Source organism: Aphanomyces astaci, assembly GCF_000520075.1.
Source record: "Aphanomyces astaci strain APO3 unplaced genomic scaffold supercont1.4, whole genome shotgun sequence".
Classification (NCBI taxonomy): Eukaryota; Oomycota; class Saprolegniomycetes; order Saprolegniales; family Verrucalvaceae; genus Aphanomyces; species Aphanomyces astaci.
This window is the reverse complement of record NW_009798267.1, coordinates 438,901-465,053: the sequence shown is the minus strand read 5'-3', so window position 1 is coordinate 465,053 and position 26,153 is coordinate 438,901. Positions and strand designations below refer to the sequence as shown.

Genomic DNA, 26,153 nt, shown 5'->3' with positions numbered 1-26,153 from the left:
TTCGTTGTGAACATACAAATAGGCACCTTCGACCGCGAGATCTTCCACAGCACTATGCTGGAGCGTGTTCTGCCGTATTTGAATCCTTGGCCACTTCCAAGGTCAATTCTTATACTGGACAATGCGAAAATACACATGTACAAGGAGCTTGAAGACGCTGTCCATTCAACTGGGGCCCTTCTCTTTTTTTTGCCCCCGTACTCCCCACAATTAAATCCGATTGAAGTCGGCTTCAGCCTACTTAAGCGATGGGTCAACAAATACCCAATGGCCTTTCGTTTTAATATTCGATCGACTCTTGACGTTGCGTTTGTCGAATGCACGAAGCAGGATGTGAGCACTGGGTACAACTTGTATCGCCACTGCGGGTACAATGTAGATGAATTAGATAAAGAAACATTTCTAATGATATGAGCAATCTGCCAGGCATTGTTTAGTTTGATTTTCAGATGCAAATGTATAAATATTTCAGCTGATCGAATTTGAAAACGATATTACTTCGAAAAAATTGCAACTGTATATTTACGAGTCGATATGATCGACGTCTTCAATGTTGACACGTGGAGCATTTGTTGGTTGCAGTGGGACACGGAATGGAGGAACCAAAGGATACGATGGTAGACCCAAAATTTCACGAAGATCTTCAACCGAAATGAAACAGTCGATGGGGGGGCTTGTCAAAGCTCCAAGTCGCATGCGAACGCAACGATATGGCTGTTCATCCATTTGAACATGATGGGCGCGCTCTATCGTATGAATTAAATATATCGATACCAATATCGGATTTAAACCTTCTGCATGGCGCTGCGCCATTAAATCCATGTGGCCAAGTTGTTGCATGGTCGTGTTGGTTGGTACTTCAACCGGCGAAGTTGCCGGCAAGCGCGCTGTTGAGATGTTTACATACTCGGTTTGTAGTGGTCCAAGCTGAAGGTCATGTTGGCGAACATGATCAGCAACCCTTGTAGCGGAGAGTGCAATATTCTGCTGTGTCGCACGACGTATCCCGACTTCTTCATGTTTTTCTAAAATTCAAATATTTCCAAGTTGTGAATATTGGTTTGAATTCATGATGGGAAAAATAGAAGAAATTGATATTTATTGCGTCAATCGTACCAAGGTACACAAACAACTGCAGGGTAAACGAGCCCTGGCCAGTGCGCGTCCTGCCGGCGTTGTCCCACACTTTGCGGATCATGTCGTAGTAGTTTTCTCCCGTCAACGCAACATATTTGCTCTGTGGGGCATTCAAAGCAACCTTAACGTAAGTCTCCCATGGTGTTGGATCACCCCAAAGCAGACGGTCGTTGCTGGCGGTAGCGTGGTGGGCGGCAACCAAGCCGCCAGCAATGTCGAACACCTTTGCTGTCGTGACGGTGAACGTGTCAGTCGTGCTCATTGTGAGCACGACTGGGTCACCAACTGTAGTTCTGCTCTTACCAAGAGGTCGACCGACCTTCACAGACACACAGCATTGTATGTTGTCAGGTAGTGGCACCCGTGCGGTGGCACCCGTGCGGTGTCGTTGCCTGTCGGTGCCATCACGGTTGGCTTGCGATGGTTGCAATTGTTGCAGTGTAAAACTACCACGTTTTATATCAGCCAATGACAGAACACTGGGATAGCTTCGTTTTAGATGGTGGTGCAATTCGATTTAGGTTAAAACGTCGGACGTTTTAGAAGCTAAAAACACGGGCAAAAAATGTGAAAAGCACAATACCACTATCTAAGGATGTGGTACAGTATTTAATTTAATACGTACTATGGTCCACGTCATCTACCGGTATAATCTACCAACTTTTCACAAAATTTTCTGACTTCTATTTCATATTCATTACTCAAAATTTCAGCAAATTGAGACGTAGAATCGACAGATCTCAATGTGGTGAAGAAATTCTACGTCTAAGATTCAAATTTGGTGATGAATTGGTCCAGAAATAGATATTTAACCTAGCGGTATTTTACATGATCGCTTGGATCTTTGGCCATAGGTGGGTATCTTGCTTTTTGTACGTGACTCTTATCCGTATGTAATATCCGGAGGCAGTTGGGACCTTTAACCTCCCATTGCAGCGATAAAACGTATTTGGGTAACTACATTAATTGTACGTTAAATAATAAAACCTGCACTCTTCGATTTGGCCAGTTGGAAGTTTTTAGATGACGTGCACCATACCCTTATACCGGGTACTGTACTTTGAAGTACTGGTGTTAACCCACTATTAATAGGATAGTACCATGTAGTACTGTTCTAGTACAGTAGTGGTTAATTTTCCAATAAAACTGAGGATTTTAGGGCCTTCTGTACACCACGAAGCCTTGACATACAACCTTCACACCCTTACACTGCTTACACTACTGTACTAGAAGCTACACAGCAGCACTATCAAGCGGCCGTGTGATTAACTTACTGTAAAGGGCCTTCGCAATAAGTAAGAACGCTACAGTGTCAACCACATCCTACTCCCTTGTATACCGCAAGTTGAAGTTAGGGATCCGGATACTATCTGGTAAAAGTAGTACTCCGATGTGACGTTGTATAGTTTAAACGTGATGTGAAAGGTATTTAACGCAATTTTAACACTCCACATCCGGATAAATTGTGACTGCAGATTTATGTCACAGCATCTTTTTTGTCGAAATAATTCAACGGATTTTCTACTGCAATCCAAGGCACAATTCGAAATCAACCCCATAAGACACCGCATCATGCTGAGTTCCAACGACCTCCATGACCCGAACACCTGCCCTGCATGCGGGGATTGGCTGAAGAGCCACAAGGACGTGTCCGCGGACCAAATGGACCCCGCTGCCGTCCACGCCGAGCTCGAAAAGCTTCGCTCGATCAACCACCAAGTCGAGGCGCACGACAAATCCGCCAAGCAAAAGAGCGCTTCCGGCGTCGCCAACACAATCGCGTGGCTGCAGCAGCATCAGGAAGAAAAGAAGAAGTCGAGTGGGTTCATCCATTCGTTGCTCCATTGGTTTCGTCACGACGACGACGACGACAAGTCGACATCACACACCCCGCTCCTTCCATTGGAATGGGCGCAAAGCCGTATTGACGTAGACTGGACCGAGCGAAGCTACGCCGTCTTGAACGCCCCGTTCTATGCGGACATGAGTAATGCTCGACGCATCCTCCTCGAAGGAAAGCTGCGAACGACCGCGACGGACGCGGTGACGGCCGAATTCAAGACGTGGGTCGCCGAGTTCATGGGTCAATTAGGGCAATGCCGACACCTGAAGGACGAGCTACTGGAGGAGAAGGCGCACGTGGCGAACAACGTCATTCGCGTGCGAACGATATACGACCAAGTGCAGAGTTTGTACGAAGAGACGCTGCTGTTGGACGCCAAGTCCCCCGAATATGAAGCCGCGCTGGTGGCGCTGTTCGACGAAGTGGATGCGACGCTAGCAGACGAGGCCGCGGCGGTGAGCGAGGCAAATCCGCTAGTGATGACCCCCGACTCGGAGAACGAAGCGTTCAGCAACCTCTTTGCGAATGTAGAGGCGTCCGACGACAAGAACGGTATGGTCGTGGCCAAGTTGGTGGCGTGGATGAAGAACAACCTCCCGCGCACCGACTTCGACGCGTTCATGGCGCTCTTTGACAACCAGGTCAAGCACCAGCTAGGTGGGCAGTGGATGCAGACCTATGCCGAACACCTGCAACGGTTGGAACCGTTTGCCATCGAGTTTCACAGCGCGTTTGTGTACTCCCGCAGTCGCGTCGACGTCGTCGCGCCCGTGCATGACCCAACCCAACCCTAAAATCAATTCTGGGCTTACTAGTAGTAGTACTATGTAATAATATATTCTGTGTTCACTTCGAAATGGCTATACGAGAACATCAGCTTGCATAGCTCGAGGGACACTGGGAGTATGAGGTTTCCGGCTACGACGTGTAGTGGGTGCTCGCGTTCAAGCCAGCTTGTGAACCGCGTTATGATAGAGTCGTATTGGGACCTGGTGTCCTCTACTACTCGTAGAGCGATGACATCGGTCAGCTGTAACACTCGTGGTATGTGCACGGCGACCCATTGTTTTTTATGGGAATCCTTCTATTTGCTGTACTACTAGTAGCTTGATTTCGTGTTTGTTTCGTGAATCAGCTTATATCTTCGATACAAAGAAAATCATACAAACTTCAAGATTGCCTCCATTGGATACACATGTATAACTGGATAGAACTGGTTTACGAAACAAAAAAATTCCGTGACTCCATACATTTAGTTTCGTGTTTGTTTCGTAATCGTGTATAATACGTTGTACTAGGACACTACTGTAGTAGTACTACTCTCATATTGATTGTCAGGTAGATTTAACCGCTATTAATAGTAGCCGTACTATTATTAAAAGTACTAACGTTATTAATATTAATACTACGTACTATTAATACGTAGTATTTAGTAGTAGTACTATAAGTAAGAAGATCTTGTGGCATTTGAAATGCTGAGCTTAGTATGTACTAATAGTAGTACTAAAACCAGATTAACATTTCATAGAGTTTCGCTGCTTCTGATGACGACGACCTAAGATTCAACCGTCGTCAATTATGATATAAACGTTTTAATAAATTATATACAAGCATTGAGGATGCAGGAGAAATATAATATTAAAATAAAATGATACAAGACGTGATATCATGGAACCTCTGGTCGTGGTCGTTAAACCCATTTATTTGCCCAAGTTCAAGGACACTTCATCATCGTTTGAATCGTTGGGAGAAGATGGTAATGAAGAAGGTGAAGGACGTGCTCATCGTGGGCGGCGGGGTCATGGGCTCTTCTGCCGCCTACCACTTGGCGAAGAAGGCGCCGCATCTCAAGATCACTGTGCTCGAGCGCTCTTTTGCGGTAAGTGTATCTGACTCGTGTCCGTGACGACAAACGATGCTGTAGTACAAGCGCGCGTCGGCGGTGCTGTCTGCGGGAGGCATCCGCATGCAATTCTCTGAGCGACCCAACATCGAAATGAGTCAATACGGCATCCACTTCCTCAAAAACGCGGGCGAATTGCTCCACGTGCCCGGCCACGACGCCGTCGACGTCCAGTTCACGGAAGGCGGGTACCTCTTCTTGGCGAGCGGTCGCGGCGCCACCGTCCTCGACCAAAACCACGCCACGCAGCGGTACTAGTAGTACTAGTCGCACACATCTTTCCTTCCTATATGCATTCGATCAACTACGTTAGATCCGTGAATGCCAAGGTAGCGCTCATGACGCCAGCGGAACTCACCGGTCGCTTTCCATGGCTCGACACTACAGGCATTGCGCGCGGATCGCTGGGGCTGCAGGATGAGGGCTGGTTCGATCCGTGGTCGTACCTGACAGGGCTAAAGCGGGCCAACTTGCACTTGGGCGTCGAGTACGTAGAAGGCACGGTGGTGGCGCCCATGGCCAAAACGAAAGGGCACGATCACGTCATCATCGATCACGTCACGGTTGCCACGTCCCAAGGACAACTTGTCCAGTTTGCACCTGGCCACGTGGTCAACGCCGCGGGTGCGTGGGCCCATGACGTGGCCGTCCTCGCGGGCGTCTCGGACCTTCCCGTGCGAGCCAGGTGGTGTCGATGAATGTTTCCCGATTGTATAGAACTGACCTGTTTGGCTGCTTTGTTCTCGTAGAAAGCGCACTGTATTTGTATTTCATTGCCCTGAAGCAGCCACATGGACAGGGACGATGGCGTCGCCGCTTGTGATCGATCCCAGTGGCGTGTACTTTCGTCGAGAAGGCGCGGCGGGGCAGTTCATCTGCGGGGTATCCCCAGCTGCAGCCGACGACCACGACTGCGACGGGGAGGACCTGTTGCAGCCCGATCACGCGCTGTTTGACGACGTGATTTGGCCTACACTGGCGGCGCGCGTGCCAGCGTTCAACGAGCTTAAACTCGTGAATGCCTGGGCTGGGTTCTATGACTTTAACACGTTTGACCACGTACGTTAATGAGATGGAAAAAATCAGAGCAACTTGCATTGGGATGGCAGCGCAACTAGCTGGCCCCTGTGTTTTGAGAGATTTACATATGCCTTGGATGTAGAATGCGATTGTGGGGCGACACCCAGACGTGCCCAACTTGCTCTGCATCAATGGCTTCAGTGGCCACGGCCTCCAGCAGAGCCCCGCAGCCGGCCGGGCGATCGCCGAGCTGATCGTCGACGGCGGCTTTACATCGTTGGACTTGACATGCTTTGAATTTGACCGCATTCGAAACAACAAGCCGTACTTTGAGCAAAATATCGTGTAATACAACCACGACTTTATTACCTTCAGCCTCTTTCCAAGATGATCCAGTAACTATAGTTGAGTAGTTAATCTTGACGGGGCACAACTGCCTAGAATACCTGAGGTTGGTGGAAATATAATGAAACAAAAATCAAAGTATACGCCAAATGGGGATAGTTGAATGACGAAGGGGGAACTTGCAAATATACTTTTCGCCTCAGGTAACGACGTGTATATTTTATTGATTTTTTTTATCTACATATAATAATTTAATAATAATAAAATGATACAAAAATAATAAATGGACACATACGAACGAGCTGAAGAAATTAAGCTACAGTGTATACAGTCTCGTTCCCGAGATGATGTTAAGGGCATGCACCCTATCTGTAATATTTCAATACAAGACACATATTCATTACAATGACTACGTTCTCTTACACAATACTATTAATAGTATATAATGTAAAAAGTATATATATATATTCTATATTTGTGTTTTTGATTTGAATAAAAAAACAAATATGCATGGTAATAATGAACTACAATCTTTCTATTTATCAGTTGATGGAAAATTCGATTTCTAACTTTAATATTTATATTTTCTATTTATATACTATTAGTATTTGGATAAATAAAAAATAATATTAAAAACGTGTGAACGAGCATGGATACGTACGCTGTCTGTCGCACACTTCCAGGACGGGGGCGATGAATGCACTCGAGTGATTCCAACAACTCATCCGTCCCCATTTCCTTGCCTAGAAATTTCTATTGATACTATTAATATATGTAGTAAATGACGAAGGAAGAGAACAATACACACCCATCCAGGTATTTTCATCCCTCAACAGACCCCTCGAAAACAACAATATTATCGACATAAATTATATATTTATATATATATCCTTGGCCACGACCACCGACATTTCCAGCAGTGTACTGTATACCCGTGAAGATGCAACGCCCCATTATGTCGTGTCCACGTGGCACCGAAAAGTCCCATCTAGAATTGTGTTTTATACTCAAACACAACTTTTCTAACGCTGATTTGAAGTATGATATATTGTCTTTCTTTTACCCCAAATTTGGACTGTTGTGCTGATTCGCCAAATCTATTGATCGATTCTTTGTGTTTTGACTTTTTGTACGTAAAAATCGTCAAAAGTATCCCATTAATTGAAGTCACACACTAATTCGATGTTGCATTGGTCGAAGATTGGATTTGATTGGCCACTTGATTCGTGATCTTGGTTTTGATTGGTCGATCGATTGTTTGCCGATTTGGTGCTGCTCATACCCCAATCGACTTGACAATACCATATAGTCTTCAATATCCCATCATCGTGTATTAGCAACTAACTACCTCGGTTAGTCCTCGACTTATGATTGTTTACTACTGTACTTGGTCGACAGGGCCAAAGCCAGCGACGCGATGTCGTCGGAGGCACTTGGTGGAGCAGTAGACAAACTCAAACTTAGTAAAGTACTCGCCCACGACGGGTTCAAACTCGAGGCGGCAGATGGAGCAAGGGATAAAGTCCTTTGGAATGACAGAGGGGGGGGGCTTCACGTAGCCCTGTAGCAGCAGGAGGGGGTTGTGATGGGTGATCGTATGCCACAGCTGCTGGTGCTGCGCGGCCGTCCCCCGTCGTCCATGAAACAGTTTGGTTTGAAAGCTGCTGGAGAGGGCGTGGAGCATGCCGCCGCCGCCATTCCGATGGTACTGGATGGTTTGGGTCACGGTGCTACTGATCAAGACGTGATTGAAATGAATGGTCAGGAGCACTTGTACGCATTGAGCAATCTCAAAATCCCGGGGAACGCATACAGCATTGGACGATGACGCCAAGAAGGGCAGGTGGTCGCTCACGGCGGACAACCCCACCAAGTCGAAGCTCAACCACACGTTTGTGGTCGTGGCCACATGCTCCAGGGCCGCAGGATGGCGCCACCACAGATCGCAATGACACAGCACGACGCGACGGAGGTTGCCCGCCATATGAATCATATTGGTGCAAGAACGCCAGTGCTATACATGTGCGTTGATAGATGATGGAGTAGGCGTACAGTATATACATATATATATATATATATATATATATATATATATATATATATTGATGTGTTTATTCTAAACTGTACATACAAATCGACAGAAGAATGGATACCATTATCCACATCGAATTAGTGTGTGACTTCAAATAGTGTGATGATACTAAGCACCTTTTTACATACCAACAGATATATCAGTCCTACATGTAGAAAGAATCGATATATCGATAGATTTGGCGAAAATCATATATAAAAGGGCAATAGGACGCACTGTCGGTGGGGTATGATGCCGACGGATCCGAGTCGAAAGAAAAGTACACGGGGGCATTCGTCACTTGTTGGGCCTAGAAAGGGCGCCGCGTTGAGCGATCTGAAGACGAAGAAGGACGAGGATGTGTGTGCGCTTGTTTGTTGTATGTACCTGGGCAATGGCTCGGAGTATCGTGGGGTTGGCGGGCGAGAGGGATGTCCGTTGGTAGATGACGCTGGCTTGAATCGTAGTGTTGTCCATGCCGTACTGCAGATCCAACACAAGTTGATGCGCCAACGCCGACACGTCGGTTGAAGTCGTTGTGTCGTTGAGGGAGGTGGAGGCAAGGATGTGCAGGTCCAATTGCTCCGCCATGCGCTTGAGACGCACCACGTCACGTTCATCTCGTCCATGGATGTCCACCACACAGTTGGACTGGACAAGGGACAACCGCTCGAGTTCCCTGTACGCGCGGGTTTCGTTGGAGAGCACGAGGTTGCCCTTCTCGGCCGGGTGTTCACGAAGCTCCATGAGGTCTTCCGCCGCGATGTCCATGTCGACAACCGTCGTCTCTTTCTGCAGGACTCTCTGGTGAACGAGGATCCCCCCAGGCTTGATGGCGCTCGCAGCCACCGCCCCTCGCACGGTCATGATCATGTCGCTTGACATGGCAACTTCTAACGGACCAATCAGGTTGTTTCATGGTATGCATATTGTTCATTTCACACAAATTTTGAGTCATTTCGCCAAATAGTATTCAATCCAATTTAAGCTTGTACAAACTATAGTATACAAAGATTATTATATTTATGGTTTTGCCCAATACGGAGGGACTGGGGCCGAGTCAAACGTTTGGATTGGCAGAAATTCACCAGAACGTGATTTGATTGGCTTAGGCGGTTCTTTAATCCATTAATCTGCTGAGGGCTCCAGTTTCGAATCGATTTGACAATACTACTATTATTAATACTACGTAGTAATATTTATCCTATGACGCGTACCAGTACAGCTACTCTTAATAGTAAGTATTAATACATACGTACACTACTATTACTATTAATACACCATTTTTCATTTAAGTTCACAGTCAGGTTATTTCCGGTATATTTCGTCAAAGGCTCAACTGATTCCCGCTATGTGTCGCCAAGCATTCGATATATTTCGCCACACCCTATATCGTTGACCCTATATCGTTTTTAGATGCAAATCAAGTAAATAAACGCGCTGGTTCATCATGCGCTAACTTCCATGGCATCCAAGTTTTCGGCTAGACTGTAAAACAACTCGAGCAACAACGTGTAGGATTGTAGAGGATTCACATCAACTTATATCTATGGTTTAGACAAGTTCAAAACGCTATCCACCACCTACGATTTACTTGATTTGCATCTAAAATCGAAATAGATGGAATATCATTTGAAATATATTGAACAACGTGTGAAATATACCGGTAATGGGGTGACATATTGACATATACCGGATATTATTCGAAATATACTGTAACGATATAGGGTCAGGACGAAATATATCGAATGACTGGCGAACATAACTCACATGGCGTGAATCAGTTGTGCATACCAGAAATAACCTGAACTTAAACGAAAAATGGTTACGAATTGATTGGAAAATATGCGGGAAATCCTGCGTTTTGATTGGCTGTGTCCTATTTTTTGAAATCAAGTCTTTGATCAACCAGTTAATTCGGACAACTTGCTAGTACAACGTAGTAAGTTATTAATACTACTACACTACAGTACTAGTATTCTGATGGGTACGCATCCACATCGTACAGTACTACTAGTACGTCCTACTACCGGCGAACAGGACGACTGAATCAGCCGAGTACGACCTTGGCGACCTTCTGCAGCACCTGGCGGCAGACGTCGGTTGTCGTGAGTGGGGAGCACATGATGTAAATGACGTTGCCGAGGGCGCGGGCGTAGATGCCGTCCGTGCGCAGGTGTCTAATGAAGTCTTGGGCGCCTGTGGCCTCGTACCCCTTGCCTTCCGACGCCAGCTCAAACACTACGACAGTTCCCAGCTGGAACGCCCGGACCACGCGGGTGCTTTGGCCGACAGCCGCGACGGTCGCCGGGTCCCAGTACACCCGGGGGGTCGCATCGTCTTGACCAAGGGAATCGTACATGTCGAGCGCCGTCAGCGCCGCCGCGCAGCCCACGGGGTTGGCGGTGAAAGAGTGTCCTTCAAAACAATATATTATTATTACCACTCACGAGTCGTCCATGATCATATATATATATAGAAGTCGTCTCGGGCAAGACCAGTGTGTTTGATAAACGAGAAAAACATACTATGTCGATATATCGTCGCAGGCGAATATATACTTTAGAAATAGGATACAAGCACACCTATATATACATACATATATATCAAATGGAAGGAGTTTGTATATATATACGAAGGTTGTTGTACCATATGGATATATATATAAACATGTACGAATACATATATATCTTTCACAACTAGGATACATACCAACACCTAGAGTACTACTATATATAAGAGACGAATATGTCAACATGTGCGACTCTATCTTCCCAAACACAGCCATATATAACCATACACCTATATACATAATATATATATATATATATATACATAATATATATATATATATATATATATATATATACCGTGCAACAACGCGTCGGCTTTAGCGTGGGAGTGAAACGCTTGAAATACGTGGTCGGCGGCGAGCGTCGCCGAGAGGGGCACGAGTCCGCCCGTGAGCAGCTTGGCGAAGCATGAGATATCCGGATGGACGTGCAGAAGGTCGCGGCCCGACGGGGCCCCGAGGCGCCACAGGCCGCTGAACACTTCGTCAAACACGACGGGAATCCCCCGACGGCGACATATCAGCACCATCGTGCGCTGGAACAATGGATCCACAAACAACATCCCGCCTAAAAATATAATAAACAATCAAAATTGATAGATAGGGTAGAAAAATATTCACAATCCTCTGTGGATAATACGACACATATGGGCGTGTATGTATATATATTATATATATATATATATATATATAAAGAAGAGAAAAATAGCAAGTTATATATATATATAAAGAAGAGACAATAAAGGAATTCTGTCGAAAACGACAACATTATACGGTCGCACAACGGATCCATATTTGTAGCATTATTGCAGATCGCCACCAAATATATATTTCAACTCATAGTACTAGTAATACTAGTAGTAGTATAGACATACTATATTTTGAATAGCATCCGTCTTTTCGTAAAGAGGAAACCTACTAGGTACGAACCATAACCAAATCCAAGCCAATAGTATTGTTGTTGTTGTTACCTGCACCGATAAGCACAGGCTCGAGCACGAGAGCGCCCACAACGGCGTGCGGTGGTACGTGATGGTCCAGTAGGTCAGTCACGTACGCTTCGTAGGCGGCGGCGGCGGCGGTGGCGTCCCTGGACGTCGGATCGAAGAGGTCATCTAGCGACTCCAAATGGAGGGCGAAGGCTGGGTCCACCTCTGGCCACGTCACAGTTACCCCTTGTTTTCCAGATACTGCCGAGAGCGACACGGTGGGGGGCGCCGCGAAGATGGCTTTGGGTTTGTACCACGGGTGCTGCGACAGGTTGAACACGCTCGGCTCAGCCACGTGCATCGTGCCCAAAGTGTCTCCGTGGTAGCAGTTGGTCTGGGCCAGCACCACCAACTGCTTGTTGCTGTCTGTGGTAGAATTGTACGAAGAAGAAGTGATAAACGTTCGGAATGCCTATATCATAGCATAGGGTCGTCGATCAGAATTTCAAAAATAAGTAGACTGGCCAAAATTGTGTCAGTAGGAAATGAAGGGCGTGGGTTGATAGAACCACGTGAATCATTCACATCTTCATTTACTCAAGTATATATACAGACAACGAGGGAATTTAAGGCTCATCGAAGTTCTGTGTGTAGCGCAAATTTCACGATATGACTGGATAGCGTAGTTCGAAATTCGAAACATATTATAAAAATTCACCAATAGAAATTTAAGTATTTCGTGATTTGCTGCTGATTGGCTGAAAAAAGTGTGTGACACTCAAAACTTCGATGAGCCTTAAATTCCCTCGTTGTCTGTATATATATATATACTTGAGTTATGTCCATTTATACGATGTCATATATATATATATTAAATCGTATTATACATATGTCTATATATGAAATCTTATGATTGGACATAATTGTGTACACACAAACAGGTTCAGTGTGTGAAACATGACGAATGAAACCATTGATAATAGTAGGAGTATTGTCAAGTCGATTCGAAAGTGGAGAGTTCAATCGAATAACCAAATCGGCACACAATCGATCGACCAATCAAAACACAGATCAATAATCAACTAGCCAATCAAATCCATTCTTCGACCAAGTCAACATCGAATTAGTGTGTGAATTAAAATTAGTGTGAAACTAAACGAATTTTACATACAAAAGTCAGGAAAAATTATCGATCGATAGATTTGGCAAAGACTCGGCACAAAAGTTAACCAAATTTTGGATAAAAAAGGACAATACATGCTAACGAATTCATGCATCCACTAGATATTCTATTGTGAAAATGTCAAACATCATGAAACTATAAATATATACATACATCAATATATATATACATACATACATCTATAAAAAGTAAAAAAGTATAAAAAGTATATATACATCTATAAATATATATATACATCTATAAATATATATATATACATCTATACATACATATATATACCATTTTCAACGCGACTTCGACGGCGGTGGAGCCATCGTCCGAGAAAAAAACCCGCGACGCCCAGTGTCGGCCCACCGTATCGAGCAGTTTCGCGGCCACTTGGACAGCTGGTTCGTGTGCATTTTCAGGAAACATGACGTGTCCATACCTAGATCAAGTGTATGACGTGGCAGCACCAGGAGATACCATGTATCTACCTGGCGGCAGTGGTGGCTACCGCGAGGGCGGCCTTGGGGTTGCCATGCCCGAGGCCCTGCGTCCACCATGACGCGCACGCGTCGACCATGGGCTCGAGGCTCGTGGAGGCCGCATCAAATGTTGCAAATGAGTCTCCGTAGGCTGAATCAATCACGAGCACCCCACGGTTCTGCTTGTGTTGGGTGAACGGCCACCATAGAATCTACCCATATATATATATATATTTATATATATTATCACGATCCAGAATATACTGTGGCTTTATTAGAGTACAAGACAAACATGTACTACTTGTTTGTACCAAAAGGTCAAGCTACACTACACTCGTACTTGAAAATTGACTGTAAAAATATATATATATCCGTAATAGTAAAAGCCAGTATGATATTCTTCGTCATCGAAACAGGGTGTACAGAGGAATATAAAGAAAAACAACGTATGCTCGAAGTACGAATGATCGCAGTTCCAATATATATATGAAAATAATGAGATGGAAATATATATATGTACTAGTACGACAATAATGATGTGTATCAGCCGCGCATATCATACCCAAACAGTCATACTAGATCGAATCTAACATCCACACAAGGGTATCGTCCTATGGTATCGTGTTGTGCAAGTAGTAATACTAGTATACGAATCCAACACAAACACACAAGGGTATGCATTATCCTATGCAAGTAGTACAGTAGTACTACTAGTAGTAAAGCTCAATATCATATTGTGTTGACAGTCACATAGAAGACTAGCCTTACGTCTTGGGCCTGTGACGAAATCGCATGCAATCGGTCCACTCGGCGTTGATGGTACGTTGATATAGCGCTCAAGAGGCTTCTAAAGATCTCATCTTGAGCCATGTACCAGTCATGCAAAGGCGTGGGCTGCGGCGGGAGCTTTGGCAGGGCAAACACGGAGATGTTGAGTTCCGCGGCGCGGTCAGCGATGGCGGCGGCGTTGCCGAGGTCGTCTTGCTCGATGAGGACGATCCAAGGCACGTCGTAGCCCTATACATAAAAAGGAATAAAATGTCAATATATATATATATTATATATGGGAAATACTTTTTTTTCTATAAAATAAATATATATAAGTTGCGCTCCTTTTATTTGTTTATTCAGTCGAGAATAGGACGAGATACAGAATCATAACTAGCATGCTTTGCTTTCGTCGGACAAGTATCAACTCACTCGAAGGAGAAGCGAGTCCAGGGCCGACATGGTGGCGGAAATGCCGCCTAGTTTGCCATCGCCGACGAGAACGGCGGGGAGGCGGAGAGGGCGATAGACGTCGCATTGGAATTTGCCGCTCGCGGAAGGGCTAATAAAGATGGAGACATCGATGGGATCGATGGGATCGATGGGATGAATGGATGTGGGTGGTACCTGCACACACCACCGGCAGTCTCGACGACCATCAACGTGGACGCGGTGGGCTGCAACTTGTGGATGGCATCACTCAATCGATGGACAAGGATGTCGTCCGTGAGCGATTTCTGTTCGAGTTGCGCGGCCAAATGCGGCGACACGGGAGTGTCCCATGAGAACAGCGTCTCACATGTCAGGCGAGAGGCATCCATGTGCGAATGCAGGAATCGTGCATCCATCATAGAGTCTCCGCCAGTCTGAAGCGGCTTGATGTACCCCACAGACGATGTAGCAGACGACTGTACGGCCGCACGACACAGACCGGCCGACACAATTGTCTTGCCGACGTCAGTGTTGCTGCCAAACACTTGGACGATGGGCGAACGAAGCGACACGGACACGGCATTCGGCACATACTGCTTGGAGGGCGGATCGTCTCGTCGGATATTGCATCCCACATGCAGCAGGCCGGGACGTGAAGCGGCAGCGCGCGAGCTGAACGAACGTCGTCGAAGCGCCGATAGCATCATGTGCCGCTGATTTTGATAATGGCAGTATAAATACGCAAACTGGCCAATTCCCCTATTTCAAGCAAAAGAGTGCAATTGTTCTGTCAAATCCTTCAAAGGATAACAGGCATAGTAACGTTACATCAAGTGCTTCTAGTACTAACGATAAGCTTAACGTTAATATATGTTCATATATGATGGTGCTTATAAACACGGTACCCTTATTGGAAAGTCAGGGTCGTGTCGGCATGGTACCGCGCCACTTCCAAAATGAAGCGGCCTGTGGCATACAACCTTTGACGATATAAGGTAATCAACTTCAAACCCGAGCTCATCCTGTGATTGGCTGTTGTTTGGTTATCCGGTAATGATACGGATAACTCAAACTGATACACTCTGTTTTATTGGCTAAAATACGGCTTGATTTGAACCAATTGAAAGTGTATATACATCCTCGTTCAAGAGTATCTTTTTCGTGGAAGGATTGCTTGCTCTCAACAATATGGCGTTGAACATCTTGTTGGGCGTTGACAGTTTGGTTGACGAGAGAGTGGTAACCCTCTGCGCATAACATGCTTCGCCGCCACGAGATGGCACTGTTAAGCACCGTCGGGACCTTGCTCTGCTACGCGGACCGTTCGTTCGCATCCCGGACATGCCCTCGTGATCTGACAGACCTCCGTAGGCACCAACATCGGCGTGGCCCTGCCATCCTTTGAGCCGGACCATGCCAAGCAAGGCCGCATCCTGTCTGCGTTCTTCTACGGCTACATATGCACGCAGATGCTAGGTGCCCACTGGGCATTCATGCATGGCCCCAAGCGCGTGCTGCTGCTTGGTGTGTGTGTCTGGACTCTCTTCGACTTGCTCACGATTCCCATGGCCAGCACACCGGCTTTGCTGTGGCTCGTTCGTGCCGGTAGGTAAATCCACCATCCGTTCGTTAGCAACTCCTTTCCTCTCTAGGTATGGGGCTTGGCGAAGGCATCTTGTTTCCGTCGTTGCATGTGGTCGCCGCGTCCTGGTACCCCGTCAGTGAGCGCAGTCGGCTCATGTCGTTCGTGTCCAGCGGTGTCGACCTCGGCACGATCTTGTCCATGTCGGTAGCCCCGTTGCTTCTCAGCTCGTTTGGCTGGCCGAGTATTTTCTTCACGTTTGGCGGGCTCAGTGTGCTGTGGCTACTGGCGTTCGTGTGGCGTGGCAGCAGCAACCCCGAAACAGACAAGTTCATTTCATTGGCTGAAAAGGCGGCGATTTTATCGCAACGCGACGTCTTTTCAGCCAATCACAAAGCAATGTCGTCCCAACGCCACGTGTTGTCGACCCGGCGGTTGCTCTCGAGTCGCGGGGCATGGGCGATCTACAGTGCCCACTTTGCGTTTAATTACGGCTGGTACATACATTCTCTCATGTTGTCCGGATATCATGATACTGTATATATTTCTACGTCATATGCGGCAAATGATTTATCTATATATTTATATATCTTCATTTATAAAAATAAATATATCTTTGTCTACCGGTATATATATATATATACATACATACAGTATCTGTATGGATCATTATTTCTACATATATATATATACGTATTTTTATTCATGTATCCTTCTATAACTTTATATATATATATGTTTCTTTCGCTATGTGCCAAACAATACCATATCTATATATACAGAGTATTTATTCGCGCTGATTGTTGTTATTTCCACAGGTATGTGTTGTTGGGGTGGATGCCGCTATACTTTCGTGAAAAGCTGCACGTGCCCCTAGCCTACAGCGGCCTCGCGTGTCCGTACGTTGCTGGGTACGTGGGCGTGCTCTTCTGGGGCGTCGTGTCCGACAAATGCATTCAAGCCGGCCGTAAGCCTCTGGTCATCCGCAAAGCCATGAACGCCGTCGGACTCGTCGGGGCGGCGGCATGCTTTGGCCTGCTGCGGTTCACCCAGTCGACTTCGGCGGCCGTGGGCATGCTCAGTCTGGCGCTGTTTCTCGGACGGGCTGCGACCTTGGGCTATTGGGTTCACATGGTGGATGTATCCCCGGCTCACGCGGGTCATGTACGTACTAGAGTTATGGATGCATATATATATATACTTTGTGCCTTAGAGACGTGTAGAATTTGTTCTCGAGGATTGCACGTATCAGTGAGGTGGTTTTGCATAACAATTCGTGAAAGTGGAATATATATATATATATATATATATATGGGGAATTGTTGGTTTTTTCAGAACACGTAGACATTATCATGACGAATGCTCGTTTGTGAGTTTGTTCACTTTTGGACTGTAGAATGGTTGTTGGCAGTATAAATGGACAATACCAATATATCGTGCACGTCGAAAAGGCCAGTGTTGTGTGTGACCATTCGTACTTCCATTAGTGCAGTCGCGTTATAAAGTGCATAGCAATTTTTACAGTGTTGCCTGGTCTGAATGCCACAGTATTTTTTTACGACAAATAATATTCGGAATGCGAACTATTACTGGAATAACATCATAGTTAATAATTGGATTTTTTTCTGTCAGAAAAAGAGCTAATTCGCCGAATTATGTCAATCTATATACGTCAGATTTGGTAGCGAAACACACTCGGCATAATATTTCTCTGACGTTTTTTATGAAGAATGACCTTAGTATATATTTTTCTCCATATATATTTCGACTGGCCAGTGGATTAAATGCTGGTATTACTCTGTTTTTGCATCTTGAATGCGTTGCTAGTTCCTGGTGATTTTTTTTTTCTTTCAAGGACAAGTCGATCGATACATTTATATATTTCGTCCTTTTGTCATACTATTAGTACTGTATTTTCATATTTATTTATTTTTTTCTGGTGTAGATCATGGGTATCAGCAACACTATCGGCACCGTGCCTGGCATCGTGGGCAATTTGTTCACTGGGTGGATGCTCAGTCGAAGTAACAACAACTGGGATGTGGTATTTGGGGTAGTGGCGGCCGTGCTCGTGGGTGGCGCCGCCGTCTTCCACTGCTGGGCGACTGACCACCTCGACGACGACGGCGACCACGCCAAGAAGGATCTCATGGCCACCAACCTCCTGGACAGCGACGACGACGAGTTGCACTTGGAGCGTGACGAGTTTTTCATTTAACCGCACTATTTCAAGAAATAAAGACTAATCAAGTAGTACATAAATAATAATATTCAAGCCTCGGAATATTATTGGTATTATTGTTTACTACATGTTTACTATTGGTATCATATTATATGAAGGCTAATCGTAATCTACTTTACCACATAAACAAGTCAGGTATCAGTAGAGCATCAAAATTATGGACAGAAAGTAGTGTATTTTTCACTTGTCCTTGGATAAATTGAATCATATGCCAATATATTGTGGACAAATTGAATGGTATTCCCATACGGATCTTTCACACGTCTTTTTATTTACGTTGCTTGAAAAATGTTTATTTTGTCTCTTTTATAGTATACCTGGCTATGTCGTATTTCTTGAGTGAGATGCAACCAACCCGAAAAACAAGTGCAATCGTGTAAATATATTATTCCCAGAAATATATCATTCCCAGAAATATATCATTCCCAGAAATATATTATTCCCAGACAGAGGTAGTCACGGACACCGGTATGTATGAAGACGGTTAAATAAGGATCATTATCTAATGCCACTCTACGCGACGTCGGCCACGGGCGGCGGTGGCGCCTTCTTCTTGGCCGCGCGCGCTTTTTTCACGACAAACTTGCGATGCGCCGCACGGAACTCTTCTGTGAACGCCCATAGCACGCTAAATAGCTCGTCCACTTCGTAGTTGCCTTCTTCGCCAATGTAGTGCAAAAACGACGATTTCTATCCACATACGATTTAATATATATATTATTACGTCATGTATACCAGCCAGTGTTCATTTTAAATATAAGCAAGACAATCGCACATATACATAAACGTAGGGCCTTCTTACTCCAGGGAAGGTAATTCCCAGGGGAACTATTATATATATATATATATACCTGTAGATCACATTCCAAACAATAACCATGCAAATATTGTCCAGTAAAAATATCCATACCTGTGAGTCGACTCTTAAGTATGAACAAACATACTTAAGAGTCGACTATCTACTTTATATTCCAATGCATACAATATACTAATATAACAAACTGCCTATAACAGAATTGTTTATTCCGAACCTTTTGATTCAACGCGTCCAGTTGCTCCGTCAAGTCTTTCAATTCCAAGTCCACTTTTGTAATGAAAAACCGAATCGCGGCCGCCGTCAAGTTGGTTTCGTGGTCTTCACCCTACAAAACATCCCATGATTTAAAAAAGAATTAAAAATAGTTTTTTTCGTACCAGAATGCGCTGCGCTTCGGCTTCCAAGTGGGCCCGGCCAGCCTCAAGCGCCTTTTTTTCGCTATACAATTGCTGCGTGACCACCCGCGACGCTCGCTCCAGCAGCCCCACTTCCTCGTCAAACTGGGCTAGATGCGGAGCGTCTCGCTACCGATTTCAAACACATTTTAAATACGAAAAAACACATTTTACATACGAAAAACATTTGAAATACGAAAAAAACATTTTAAATATCCCCGTTCCACATGTATACACATACGTACGTCGACGACTTCGACCAAAAACTGCAGCAGCGTTGTCTGGCCCACAAACGCTTTGGTTTGAGACAACTTGACCAATGAACTGAGCGAAAAGCCCTTGGCCGCGGCGTGGGGCGCGTCCTTGCCAAAGTTGAGCACGTTGCCCATGTTTAACACGAGCAGCAGAATGTCCTAGGATAGTTTAAAATTCATTTCAAATGTTTGATTTCGATAATATAAGCAAAAACGTACCCGGAGGTCGTCGCTGGTGCAAATTTGGTGCACGCATCGCACGACCAATAGAATCGTCTCTCTACGAGTCAGAATATAATTTTGAGATATATTGATTAATATATATGGATGAAGAGTAAAAACAAATATAGTTTCACATGGGAGAGATTTGAGGGATATTAATTACTATTAGAATATCTCGATGAATATATGTAATATTTCCTACCGAAGTTCGTGGCTTCGGGACAGAAACTCTTGCTTGAAGATCAAGCACTGCAGCTTTTCAGTGAACCGGGGCGTGTCTCGCATCACGTAGCAAAACCGTTCCGCCTGTCATGTACATATGTATATAAATATATAATATTTCCAACCTATATATAATATAGATATATATCCAACAAACATACCAGCCCTAAGGTCTGAGGTTCGCCTGGGAAATCCCGGATCGCTTTCATTTCTTGAGTGTCAGGCCATAGATCGATCAGGGCTTTCAGGTGCATGGACGACATCACGGTCGGGTTCATGTTGAGGATCTCGTCTTTGATTTTTCTAATAAATAAATATATGTTGAAAACGATGTAAATAGATATATATATCCCGTACTCGAACGGCACTTTGATACGTGCCAACGTAATCCCAATGTTCTGCGCCTTCTTCATGTCCATGAGCGAAATGCTTTTCACTTGCAAGTCCCGCGACGACTTGGCCGCCGTCAAGAGGTCGCTTTGCATCGCTTTCGTAGCTTGGTCATGCACGGATTTGGTAAACAGCCGCTCCAACGCCACCACGCTGGCTTCAGACAGCGTCGCTACAGTCGTCCACAGACGAATGAGATATTAATTCACTCGATCTCAACGACGAGAATACATGTTTCATGGGTATTCGATATATATATATATATATAACATTTACAAATAGAAGAATACAGGCACAAATACTGGACAACCAACTTATAATATAGTTATCCCGTCGACTCGACACCAAACGAAACGCCATATCTATTCTTTGATAAAGTCACACGTGCATTGTATCGGACCATACGCAACACACGACAAATCAGTCCAATAATATATACATCTATATATATATATATATATAATCCATATATACACCAATCCGTCAAATATATTTATTTATTTATTTATATACAAATCAGTCAAATAATATACATACATATGACATCTCAACGTCTTTCAATGATTAACACGAATAGACTATTATAAACATACCCTTATATATCTACAATCGACGACACACAATTGCCCATAAAGGATATATATATATATATATATATCCATTCCCGTACATCCCGTATTCAGAGCCTATGTATGTACCTTGACTGGGCTGCTTCCACAGCGTCGAGTCGTGCATGGCATCCTTGTTAAGTACGACCCAGTGCAGTTTTTTGCGTATTTTGTCAGACTTTTTTTGCCTTGTGAGAAACGTGGCCTTGGTCGAATTGGTCGTCGCAGCAGCGTTCGGGTGGAGCCAGCTCGGGTCGACGCCATCTTTGGCCATCGCGTGGTCCACGGCTAGGGGCGGCATGCCCATCTTGAGCATCTTGCGGTACTTTAGCACGACGTTGTCCTTGTGTTTGGCAAAGGCGGCGTCTAGCTGGGTCTTGGGCACAGTGGGCATAGTCGGGTCGAGCGACAGGAGGTGGATGGACACGCCATCCGCCGTCAGTTTATGCTCCACGACGGGGCGGGGGAGGCCCGTCTTGAGCATTTTGAAGTACTTTTCATACGCTGGGTCCGTGGCCAGGGTGTGTTCAACCAGCGGCAGCTCCGGGTCCAAGTCGAGGATCGATGGGTCCACTTGATCCTTGAGCATGCGATGCTGCACGGCAGGCTTGGGCAGCCCTCGCTTGAGCATGACAAAGTACGTGGCGTACTTGGGGTGGTCTTTTAGAGGTACGCTAGTACTAGTACTACTAGTATGGTCGAGGTCGTCCGTGTTGTTATTGGCAGCGGATGTAGAAGAAGATGATGGGCTCGAGTATGAAGACTCGGTGGACGCCGTAGACGATGTGGGCGAAGGTTGTTGCTGCTGGTGTGTTTGATGGGGACTGGCGGATGCGCTGGGCGGTTGCAAGCGTGGCTCCAGCATGGTGCTATGTTTTGATCCAGCATTCGTAGTGGTGGTAGGTGGTTTGTGGCTCGTGGGCGTCGTTCGTTTCTGCATGAGTTGCTCCAGCATGGCATGCTTGGTGGGTTTGGGAGCTGTAGCTACATGTGATGGTGATGCCGGCTGCGCGGCTTTCTTTCGAGCGAGCATCAGTTCCTCCAACATACTGGCCGGTTTCGATGGTCGGGTGGTGGTGGATGGAGGATGAGGGGTCGCGTGGACGACGACTGGCGTGGTGGTGATGTCGTTGTCGCTCTGGTTGCTCGTGTCGTCTGGAGAAGACGAGTCGAGGACAGTAGTATTCAGAGTCCGTCGACTCATGCGCTCCATGAGTGAAGGGGCTGCTGCCGAGGTACTTTGAGGTTTTGTCCTGACGAAATTGGTGTCGTCTTCAGGCTGCGGTTGCTGTTTCTGTTGTTGCTCCTCGTCGGCCTTTCGTTCAAGTTCTTGGAGGATTTCAATCGCCGACTTGGCAAATGGCGACGCGAATGTCTGGGACGGCGTCTTCTTCTCCATAAATGGCGGCAACATGGACGTAGTAGCGTCGGCGGCACCGTCGAGGTGCAACGCCCTTGCAAACCCAAACGGCTTGACGCTGCCCTGTGGCTTGCCTTGGCGCTTACTGAGCTCGGCTAAGAAGGACATGGGGCATCTAATGAAGAAACGAACAACCGAGGACTGATGGGTATGCTGTTCCCGCGTCAGATGTCCCACAAAGAAGTGCGCTGGACTGGCGGTAGTGGGAACTTTCGTAGGCGACTTGTGACACCAGATGGCGATCACAGGGCTGTTATTGACAGATTATCCGGTCGTTCCGGATAACCCTCGTCCGTTTCATTGGTGAGGGTTTTGTGCAAGCGTTTTATTCGGTTTAGCGTCGTTGGCCGACAAATTTGGTTTATTCGACGAAATTAATTTACAATTTAACTGCATTTGAAACCACTGGTTTATTCGACGAAATTAATATTATCGAGCATACATTTCTCCATACAAATCCATTGGGCGGGTTGGATATTTTTGGTTTTTTTATTGCCACGAAGCCAGCCACCGCATTTTATAGATTCGAAATCCAGCGCTGGGATTGGTCCGTTTGAATTGATCGAAACCAAAAAATTCGATTGGTCCGCCGGTTTACCGCGGTGTAATTTTATTCCTACGAACCAATCGCAAACCGTCCCTTTCCCCATTTGATTTCTGAGGTTGCAATGGAAAAGCCAGCGACCGACGACGCCACCATCGCCCCCGCCCCGTCGTCCGACCCATCGACGCCCGTCAAGGTTCTTGCTATCTCCTCCACTGTTGCCACTACCACCCCTGCTGATGGCGTCCCGCAACCCAAGCGCCGCGGTCGACCTCCCAAAGTTCGTGACCCCGACGAGCTCGACAAAGTTGTGAAACGACCTCGGGGCCGCCCGCGCAACCCGGACAAGCTCACTGCATCGTGGTGCCCGGAAAGCGTGAAACTGCTCTTCTACCTCCGCTATGACTCGGACTTGCGACAGAAATTTGACGAAAAGGACAACCGGTCCAAGCGCACGGGGTACGAGTTGCTCGCGTCGACGCTCAGCGACAAGATTGGCCGCAAGTTTGACAATGCGCAAGTCCAACAAAAGGTACGAGAACATGTTTATGTGGTACTGTGCAACCTTCCGACCGACTTCATCTTGCGCTAGTTGTCCCAACTGGGCACAGTTTGGGCGAAATTGGACCCAAAGGACGACGAGGCCACCCGCCCGCAGCACTGGGAGGTGATGAATGAATACTGGGGGCCCGGCTCCAAGTTCCCGCAGCCGCAGCTCCAGCCTCCGATCGTGCCCCGTCATCAAATCAACAAACGGGATTCCGCGGACTCGGATTACTTGGCTCCTCCGGCGGTCACGTCGTCGACGTTGTCGACGAGTTTTCTCGAAGCGGTGGTGCCTGCGTTGTCGTCTTCGTTGGCCGCCGTGCAGCCCCACAAACTGCGCCGCATTCTGTCCAAGCACTCCGAGTCTGATGAGACCGTCGCCGCCACGGACGTCCATTCTGCCGCCGCCGCCGCCGTGTCGTCGTCCGCCGCGCAATCCGATCAAGGCGACTCGGAAGCAACGCTCATCTCTGGCTTTTTGGCCGTGAAAGAAGGCCTGGTGGCCATTTCGTCTGCGATCGCTGGCCACGGAAACGACGACAAGATGGACGTGCTCGTCGCCGCCGTCGCCAAGCAGACGCACGCCATCGAGCAACAGTCCAAGCAGCTCGCGGCCCTCGTCGACCTCTTGTCCACCCGCCACCAACAAGCTACGGCCAACGACGACGCATAATGCCATCCCTCGTAATTCACCACGTTTCATGCATAGTTAGTCCATTCGTCTGTGTCTATTCCATACTACATACTAGTATATCTACTATAGTAACATGCAAAGAACCACGATTAACGTTATCTAACGTTTGGACTCGTTACTCTGGAGGATTAGTATTACTACATACTCGTAGTACTAAATGTAGTCAACGACGGGGACTACTATTAGTCATACTACCGAGGACCGTTATCAACCGTAGGACGGACTCGCAGGGAACTGTTACTATTACTACGTACTAGTACGTACTAGTATTACTAATAGGTATGTCACAACGGTGAACAACGTTAGTTAAAGAATGCTAGTACTACTAGTACTAGAGCGTTCATGGTATATCCCCCGTTTGCCTATTTACTACTAGTAGTACTCTACTTGAGCGTGGCTAGCGTGGCCGTGGCTTGGTCGTGCACTTGCTGGTCTTCCGAGGTGACAACTGGCACTGCCAGCGCTAGCCGGAGCCAGTCCTTGGCTTGAGGGACGTCGTTCAGTTTCAAGTACGTTTGGGCCACGAGCAGCGAGTTCTTCTTCCAAAACCCTGGGGAAATGGCATCCGCTTGCAGAAAGTACGCCAGCGCCTCGGCATACCTACTTTCACGGTTCACCACGATGCCGTTAAGACCCTTTTTGAATTACGTGGCGCGCGGCGGGGTTCCAAAGATTGCCGTCGCGAGCTGCCTTTCGATCCACGAAATGTCGGCGATGGTCAAGCACCACCGCCCCAACAAATGGAACGACGTCGCGTCTGACGGATTCAACGCGATGGCTTTGAGCCAGTGGTCGCGCACCGTGAACGAATTCGCGATCGTGACTTTCGAGCCTTCAAACTCTCCGATGGACGACAAGATGATCCCATACCTAATGAGAAACATCATCGAATGTGGGACGTGTGTGTGATCTACCATTTGTGCACGGCAAAATTGTCGGCATCGAGGGCAAGAGCCGCTTGAATCACGTCCCGAGCGAGGTAGATGAGCGTCTTCTTCTCGTCCAACGACGTTGACGACAGCGACGCAACGTCGTATGCGGCACGCGCCAGTCGCCATTGAAGCCCCACATCGTGTGGGTGTTCTACGGTCGCATCGTGAGCGACTCGCCCTGGAAAGAAGAAACGTACCACCGACACCACGTTGAAGGTACTGCAACAGTTTGCGACGATCGTACGAAGGGGAATTATACAGCTCTTCTGCTTTCACAGCCAGGGTGGACTCTTGCGATCGTGCATGGATCACAGTACTCGTGGATGCAAGCAAAAATATCGAGGCGGCTGCACCAAGCAACATGGAGGCAGGTGGCGTGGGGTTCTGTCGAACAGAGGAGGACGCGATCGCTGGAGCTGCGGCCGTGCCATGGAGTCGCACCGCGCGACGGCTCATGCGAAGGATCTTACGGCCTATATCATGCACTTGCTTATGGTATCTGCACCTCTCCTTTGCATCATCGGCATTCATCGTACCTGTCGACATCCTCTCGGCGATCTTTTGGCCACTACTCTCGAAGTTCGAAGCAATGTGCTTCGTTTCGAATTTTATAGT

The 26,153-nt window shown here is 46.6% G+C and overlaps 9 protein-coding genes across 13 annotated transcripts; 4 read left to right on the top strand and 5 right to left on the bottom strand.

Moving 5' to 3' along the window:
* Positions 1-471: 471 nt before the first annotated feature.
* H257_02315 (hypothetical protein) lies at positions 472-1,399 on the bottom strand (the record flags this gene model as incomplete). Its single annotated transcript, XM_009825886.1, has 3 exons — positions 472-746; positions 792-1,025; positions 1,117-1,399. The coding sequence occupies 3 exons, from the start codon at positions 1,397-1,399 to the stop codon at positions 523-525; spliced, it is 741 nt and encodes a 246-aa protein (XP_009824188.1). The 3' UTR covers positions 472-522.
* Positions 1,400-2,650: 1,251 nt separating this feature from the next.
* Positions 2,651-3,837, top strand: H257_02314 (hypothetical protein). Its single transcript, XM_009825885.1, has one exon. The coding sequence runs from the start codon at positions 2,710-2,712 to the stop codon at positions 3,772-3,774; it is 1,065 nt and encodes a 354-aa protein (XP_009824187.1). The 5' UTR covers positions 2,651-2,709; the 3' UTR covers positions 3,775-3,837.
* An 856-nt stretch (positions 3,838-4,693) lies between these two features.
* Positions 4,694-6,277, top strand: H257_02313. 2 transcript variants are annotated; one of them, XM_009825883.1, is made up of 5 exons: positions 4,694-4,859; positions 4,905-5,134; positions 5,197-5,568; positions 5,633-5,942; positions 6,046-6,277. In XM_009825883.1, exons 1-5 carry the CDS (start codon positions 4,734-4,736, stop codon positions 6,250-6,252), a joined length of 1,245 nt encoding a protein of 414 aa, XP_009824185.1. In that variant the 5' UTR covers positions 4,694-4,733; the 3' UTR covers positions 6,253-6,277. The 2 variants fall into 2 exon arrangements, with proteins under 2 accessions (XP_009824185.1, XP_009824186.1); XM_009825884.1 differs by having other exon boundaries at positions 4,905-5,568.
* Positions 6,278-7,585: 1,308 nt separating this feature from the next.
* Positions 7,586-9,192, bottom strand: H257_02312 (hypothetical protein; the record flags this gene model as incomplete). Its single annotated transcript, XM_009825882.1, has 4 exons — positions 7,586-8,262; positions 8,469-8,485; positions 8,557-8,629; positions 8,707-9,192. The coding sequence occupies 4 exons, from the start codon at positions 9,190-9,192 to the stop codon at positions 7,627-7,629; spliced, it is 1,212 nt and encodes a 403-aa protein (XP_009824184.1). The 3' UTR covers positions 7,586-7,626.
* A 1,043-nt stretch (positions 9,193-10,235) lies between these two features.
* Positions 10,236-15,384, bottom strand: H257_02311. Of its 2 annotated transcripts, XM_009825880.1 has the most exons (8): positions 14,866-15,384; positions 14,671-14,800; positions 14,239-14,487; positions 13,480-13,682; positions 13,283-13,430; positions 11,863-12,292; positions 11,190-11,459; positions 10,236-10,737 (listed from the first exon to the last, which is right to left on the bottom strand). In XM_009825880.1, the coding sequence occupies exons 1-8, from the start codon at positions 15,375-15,377 to the stop codon at positions 10,370-10,372; spliced, it is 2,310 nt and encodes a 769-aa protein (XP_009824182.1). In that variant the 5' UTR covers positions 15,378-15,384; the 3' UTR covers positions 10,236-10,369. The 2 variants fall into 2 exon arrangements, with proteins under 2 accessions (XP_009824182.1, XP_009824183.1); XM_009825881.1 differs by having other exon boundaries at positions 14,671-15,384.
* A 452-nt stretch (positions 15,385-15,836) lies between these two features.
* Positions 15,837-18,536, top strand: H257_02310 (hypothetical protein). The gene is made up of 5 exons (XM_009825879.1): positions 15,837-15,992; positions 16,042-16,275; positions 16,323-16,749; positions 17,071-17,416; positions 18,198-18,536. Exons 1-5 carry the CDS (start codon positions 15,929-15,931, stop codon positions 18,468-18,470), a joined length of 1,344 nt encoding a protein of 447 aa, XP_009824181.1. The 5' UTR covers positions 15,837-15,928; the 3' UTR covers positions 18,471-18,536.
* Positions 18,537-18,953: 417 nt separating this feature from the next.
* Positions 18,954-23,050, bottom strand: H257_02309. Of its 2 annotated transcripts, XM_009825877.1 has the most exons (9): positions 21,493-23,050; positions 20,762-20,966; positions 20,566-20,707; positions 20,385-20,488; positions 20,180-20,240; positions 19,952-20,119; positions 19,689-19,835; positions 19,526-19,636; positions 18,954-19,184 (listed from the first exon to the last, which is right to left on the bottom strand). In XM_009825877.1, the coding sequence occupies exons 1-9, from the start codon at positions 22,928-22,930 to the stop codon at positions 19,008-19,010; spliced, it is 2,553 nt and encodes an 850-aa protein (XP_009824179.1). In that variant the 5' UTR covers positions 22,931-23,050; the 3' UTR covers positions 18,954-19,007. The 2 variants fall into 2 exon arrangements, with proteins under 2 accessions (XP_009824179.1, XP_009824180.1); XM_009825878.1 differs by lacking the exon at positions 18,954-19,184 and having other exon boundaries at positions 19,329-19,636.
* A 376-nt stretch (positions 23,051-23,426) lies between these two features.
* Positions 23,427-24,721, top strand: H257_02308 (hypothetical protein). The gene is made up of 2 exons (XM_009825876.1): positions 23,427-23,898; positions 23,959-24,721. Exons 1-2 carry the CDS (start codon positions 23,491-23,493, stop codon positions 24,583-24,585), a joined length of 1,035 nt encoding a protein of 344 aa, XP_009824178.1. The 5' UTR covers positions 23,427-23,490; the 3' UTR covers positions 24,586-24,721.
* A 161-nt stretch (positions 24,722-24,882) lies between these two features.
* On the bottom strand, positions 24,883-26,136 carry H257_02307. 2 transcript variants are annotated; one of them, XM_009825874.1, is made up of 5 exons: positions 26,075-26,136; positions 25,736-26,011; positions 25,521-25,689; positions 25,255-25,476; positions 24,883-25,206 (listed from the first exon to the last, which is right to left on the bottom strand). In XM_009825874.1, the coding sequence occupies exons 1-5, from the start codon at positions 26,082-26,084 to the stop codon at positions 24,990-24,992; spliced, it is 894 nt and encodes a 297-aa protein (XP_009824176.1). In that variant the 5' UTR covers positions 26,085-26,136; the 3' UTR covers positions 24,883-24,989. The 2 variants fall into 2 exon arrangements, with proteins under 2 accessions (XP_009824176.1, XP_009824177.1); XM_009825875.1 differs by having other exon boundaries at positions 24,883-25,476.
* Positions 26,137-26,153: the final 17 nt, after the last annotated feature.

What these genes read in the sequence shown, in the direction of transcription:
- H257_02311 (XM_009825880.1), bottom strand. Translation starts at nt 15,377, where the DNA reads ATGATGCTATCGGCGCTTCGACGACGTTCGTTCAGCTCGCGCGCTGCC. An exon ending in TTTCGTCACAGGCCCAAGAC is followed by an intron (nt 13,683 to 14,238) that starts GTAAGGCTAGTC and finishes ATATATGGGTAG; the next exon opens with ATTCTATGGTGGCCGTTCAC. An exon ending in AGCCGACGCGTTGTTGCACG is followed by an intron (nt 10,738 to 11,189) that starts GTATATATATAT and finishes ATTGTTTTGAAG; the next exon opens with GACACTCTTTCACCGCCAAC.
- H257_02314 (XM_009825885.1), top strand. Translation starts at nt 2,710, where the DNA reads ATGCTGAGTTCCAACGACCTCCATGACCCGAACACCTGCCCTGCATGC.
- H257_02310 (XM_009825879.1), top strand. Translation starts at nt 15,929, where the DNA reads ATGCTTCGCCGCCACGAGATGGCACTGTTAAGCACCGTCGGGACCTTG. An exon ending in TTTGCGTTTAATTACGGCTG is followed by an intron (nt 16,750 to 17,070) that starts GTACATACATTC and finishes TTATTTCCACAG; the next exon opens with GTATGTGTTGTTGGGGTGGA. An exon ending in CCCCGGCTCACGCGGGTCAT is followed by an intron (nt 17,417 to 18,197) that starts GTACGTACTAGA and finishes TTTCTGGTGTAG; the next exon opens with ATCATGGGTATCAGCAACAC.
- H257_02309 (XM_009825877.1), bottom strand. Translation starts at nt 22,930, where the DNA reads ATGTCCTTCTTAGCCGAGCTCAGTAAGCGCCAAGGCAAGCCACAGGGC. An exon ending in TTTTGGTCGAAGTCGTCGAC is followed by an intron (nt 19,836 to 19,951) that starts GTACGTATGTGT and finishes TGAAATCGGTAG; the next exon opens with CGAGACGCTCCGCATCTAGC. An exon ending in TGGACGCGTTGAATCAAAAG is followed by an intron (nt 19,185 to 19,525) that starts GTTCGGAATAAA and finishes GTATGTGGATAG; the next exon opens with AAATCGTCGTTTTTGCACTA.
- H257_02308 (XM_009825876.1), top strand. Translation starts at nt 23,491, where the DNA reads ATGGAAAAGCCAGCGACCGACGACGCCACCATCGCCCCCGCCCCGTCG. An exon ending in ATGCGCAAGTCCAACAAAAG is followed by an intron (nt 23,899 to 23,958) that starts GTACGAGAACAT and finishes ATCTTGCGCTAG; the next exon opens with TTGTCCCAACTGGGCACAGT.
- H257_02313 (XM_009825883.1), top strand. Translation starts at nt 4,734, where the DNA reads ATGGTAATGAAGAAGGTGAAGGACGTGCTCATCGTGGGCGGCGGGGTC. An exon ending in CAAAACCACGCCACGCAGCG is followed by an intron (nt 5,135 to 5,196) that starts GTACTAGTAGTA and finishes CAACTACGTTAG; the next exon opens with ATCCGTGAATGCCAAGGTAG. An exon ending in GACCTTCCCGTGCGAGCCAG is followed by an intron (nt 5,569 to 5,632) that starts GTGGTGTCGATG and finishes TTGTTCTCGTAG; the next exon opens with AAAGCGCACTGTATTTGTAT.
- H257_02307 (XM_009825874.1), bottom strand. An exon ending in CCTTCAACGTGGTGTCGGTG is followed by an intron (nt 25,690 to 25,735) that starts GTACGTTTCTTC and finishes ATGCGACCGTAG; the next exon opens with AACACCCACACGATGTGGGG. An exon ending in GGAACCCCGCCGCGCGCCAC is followed by an intron (nt 25,207 to 25,254) that starts GTAATTCAAAAA and finishes CCGTGAAAGTAG; the next exon opens with GTATGCCGAGGCGCTGGCGT.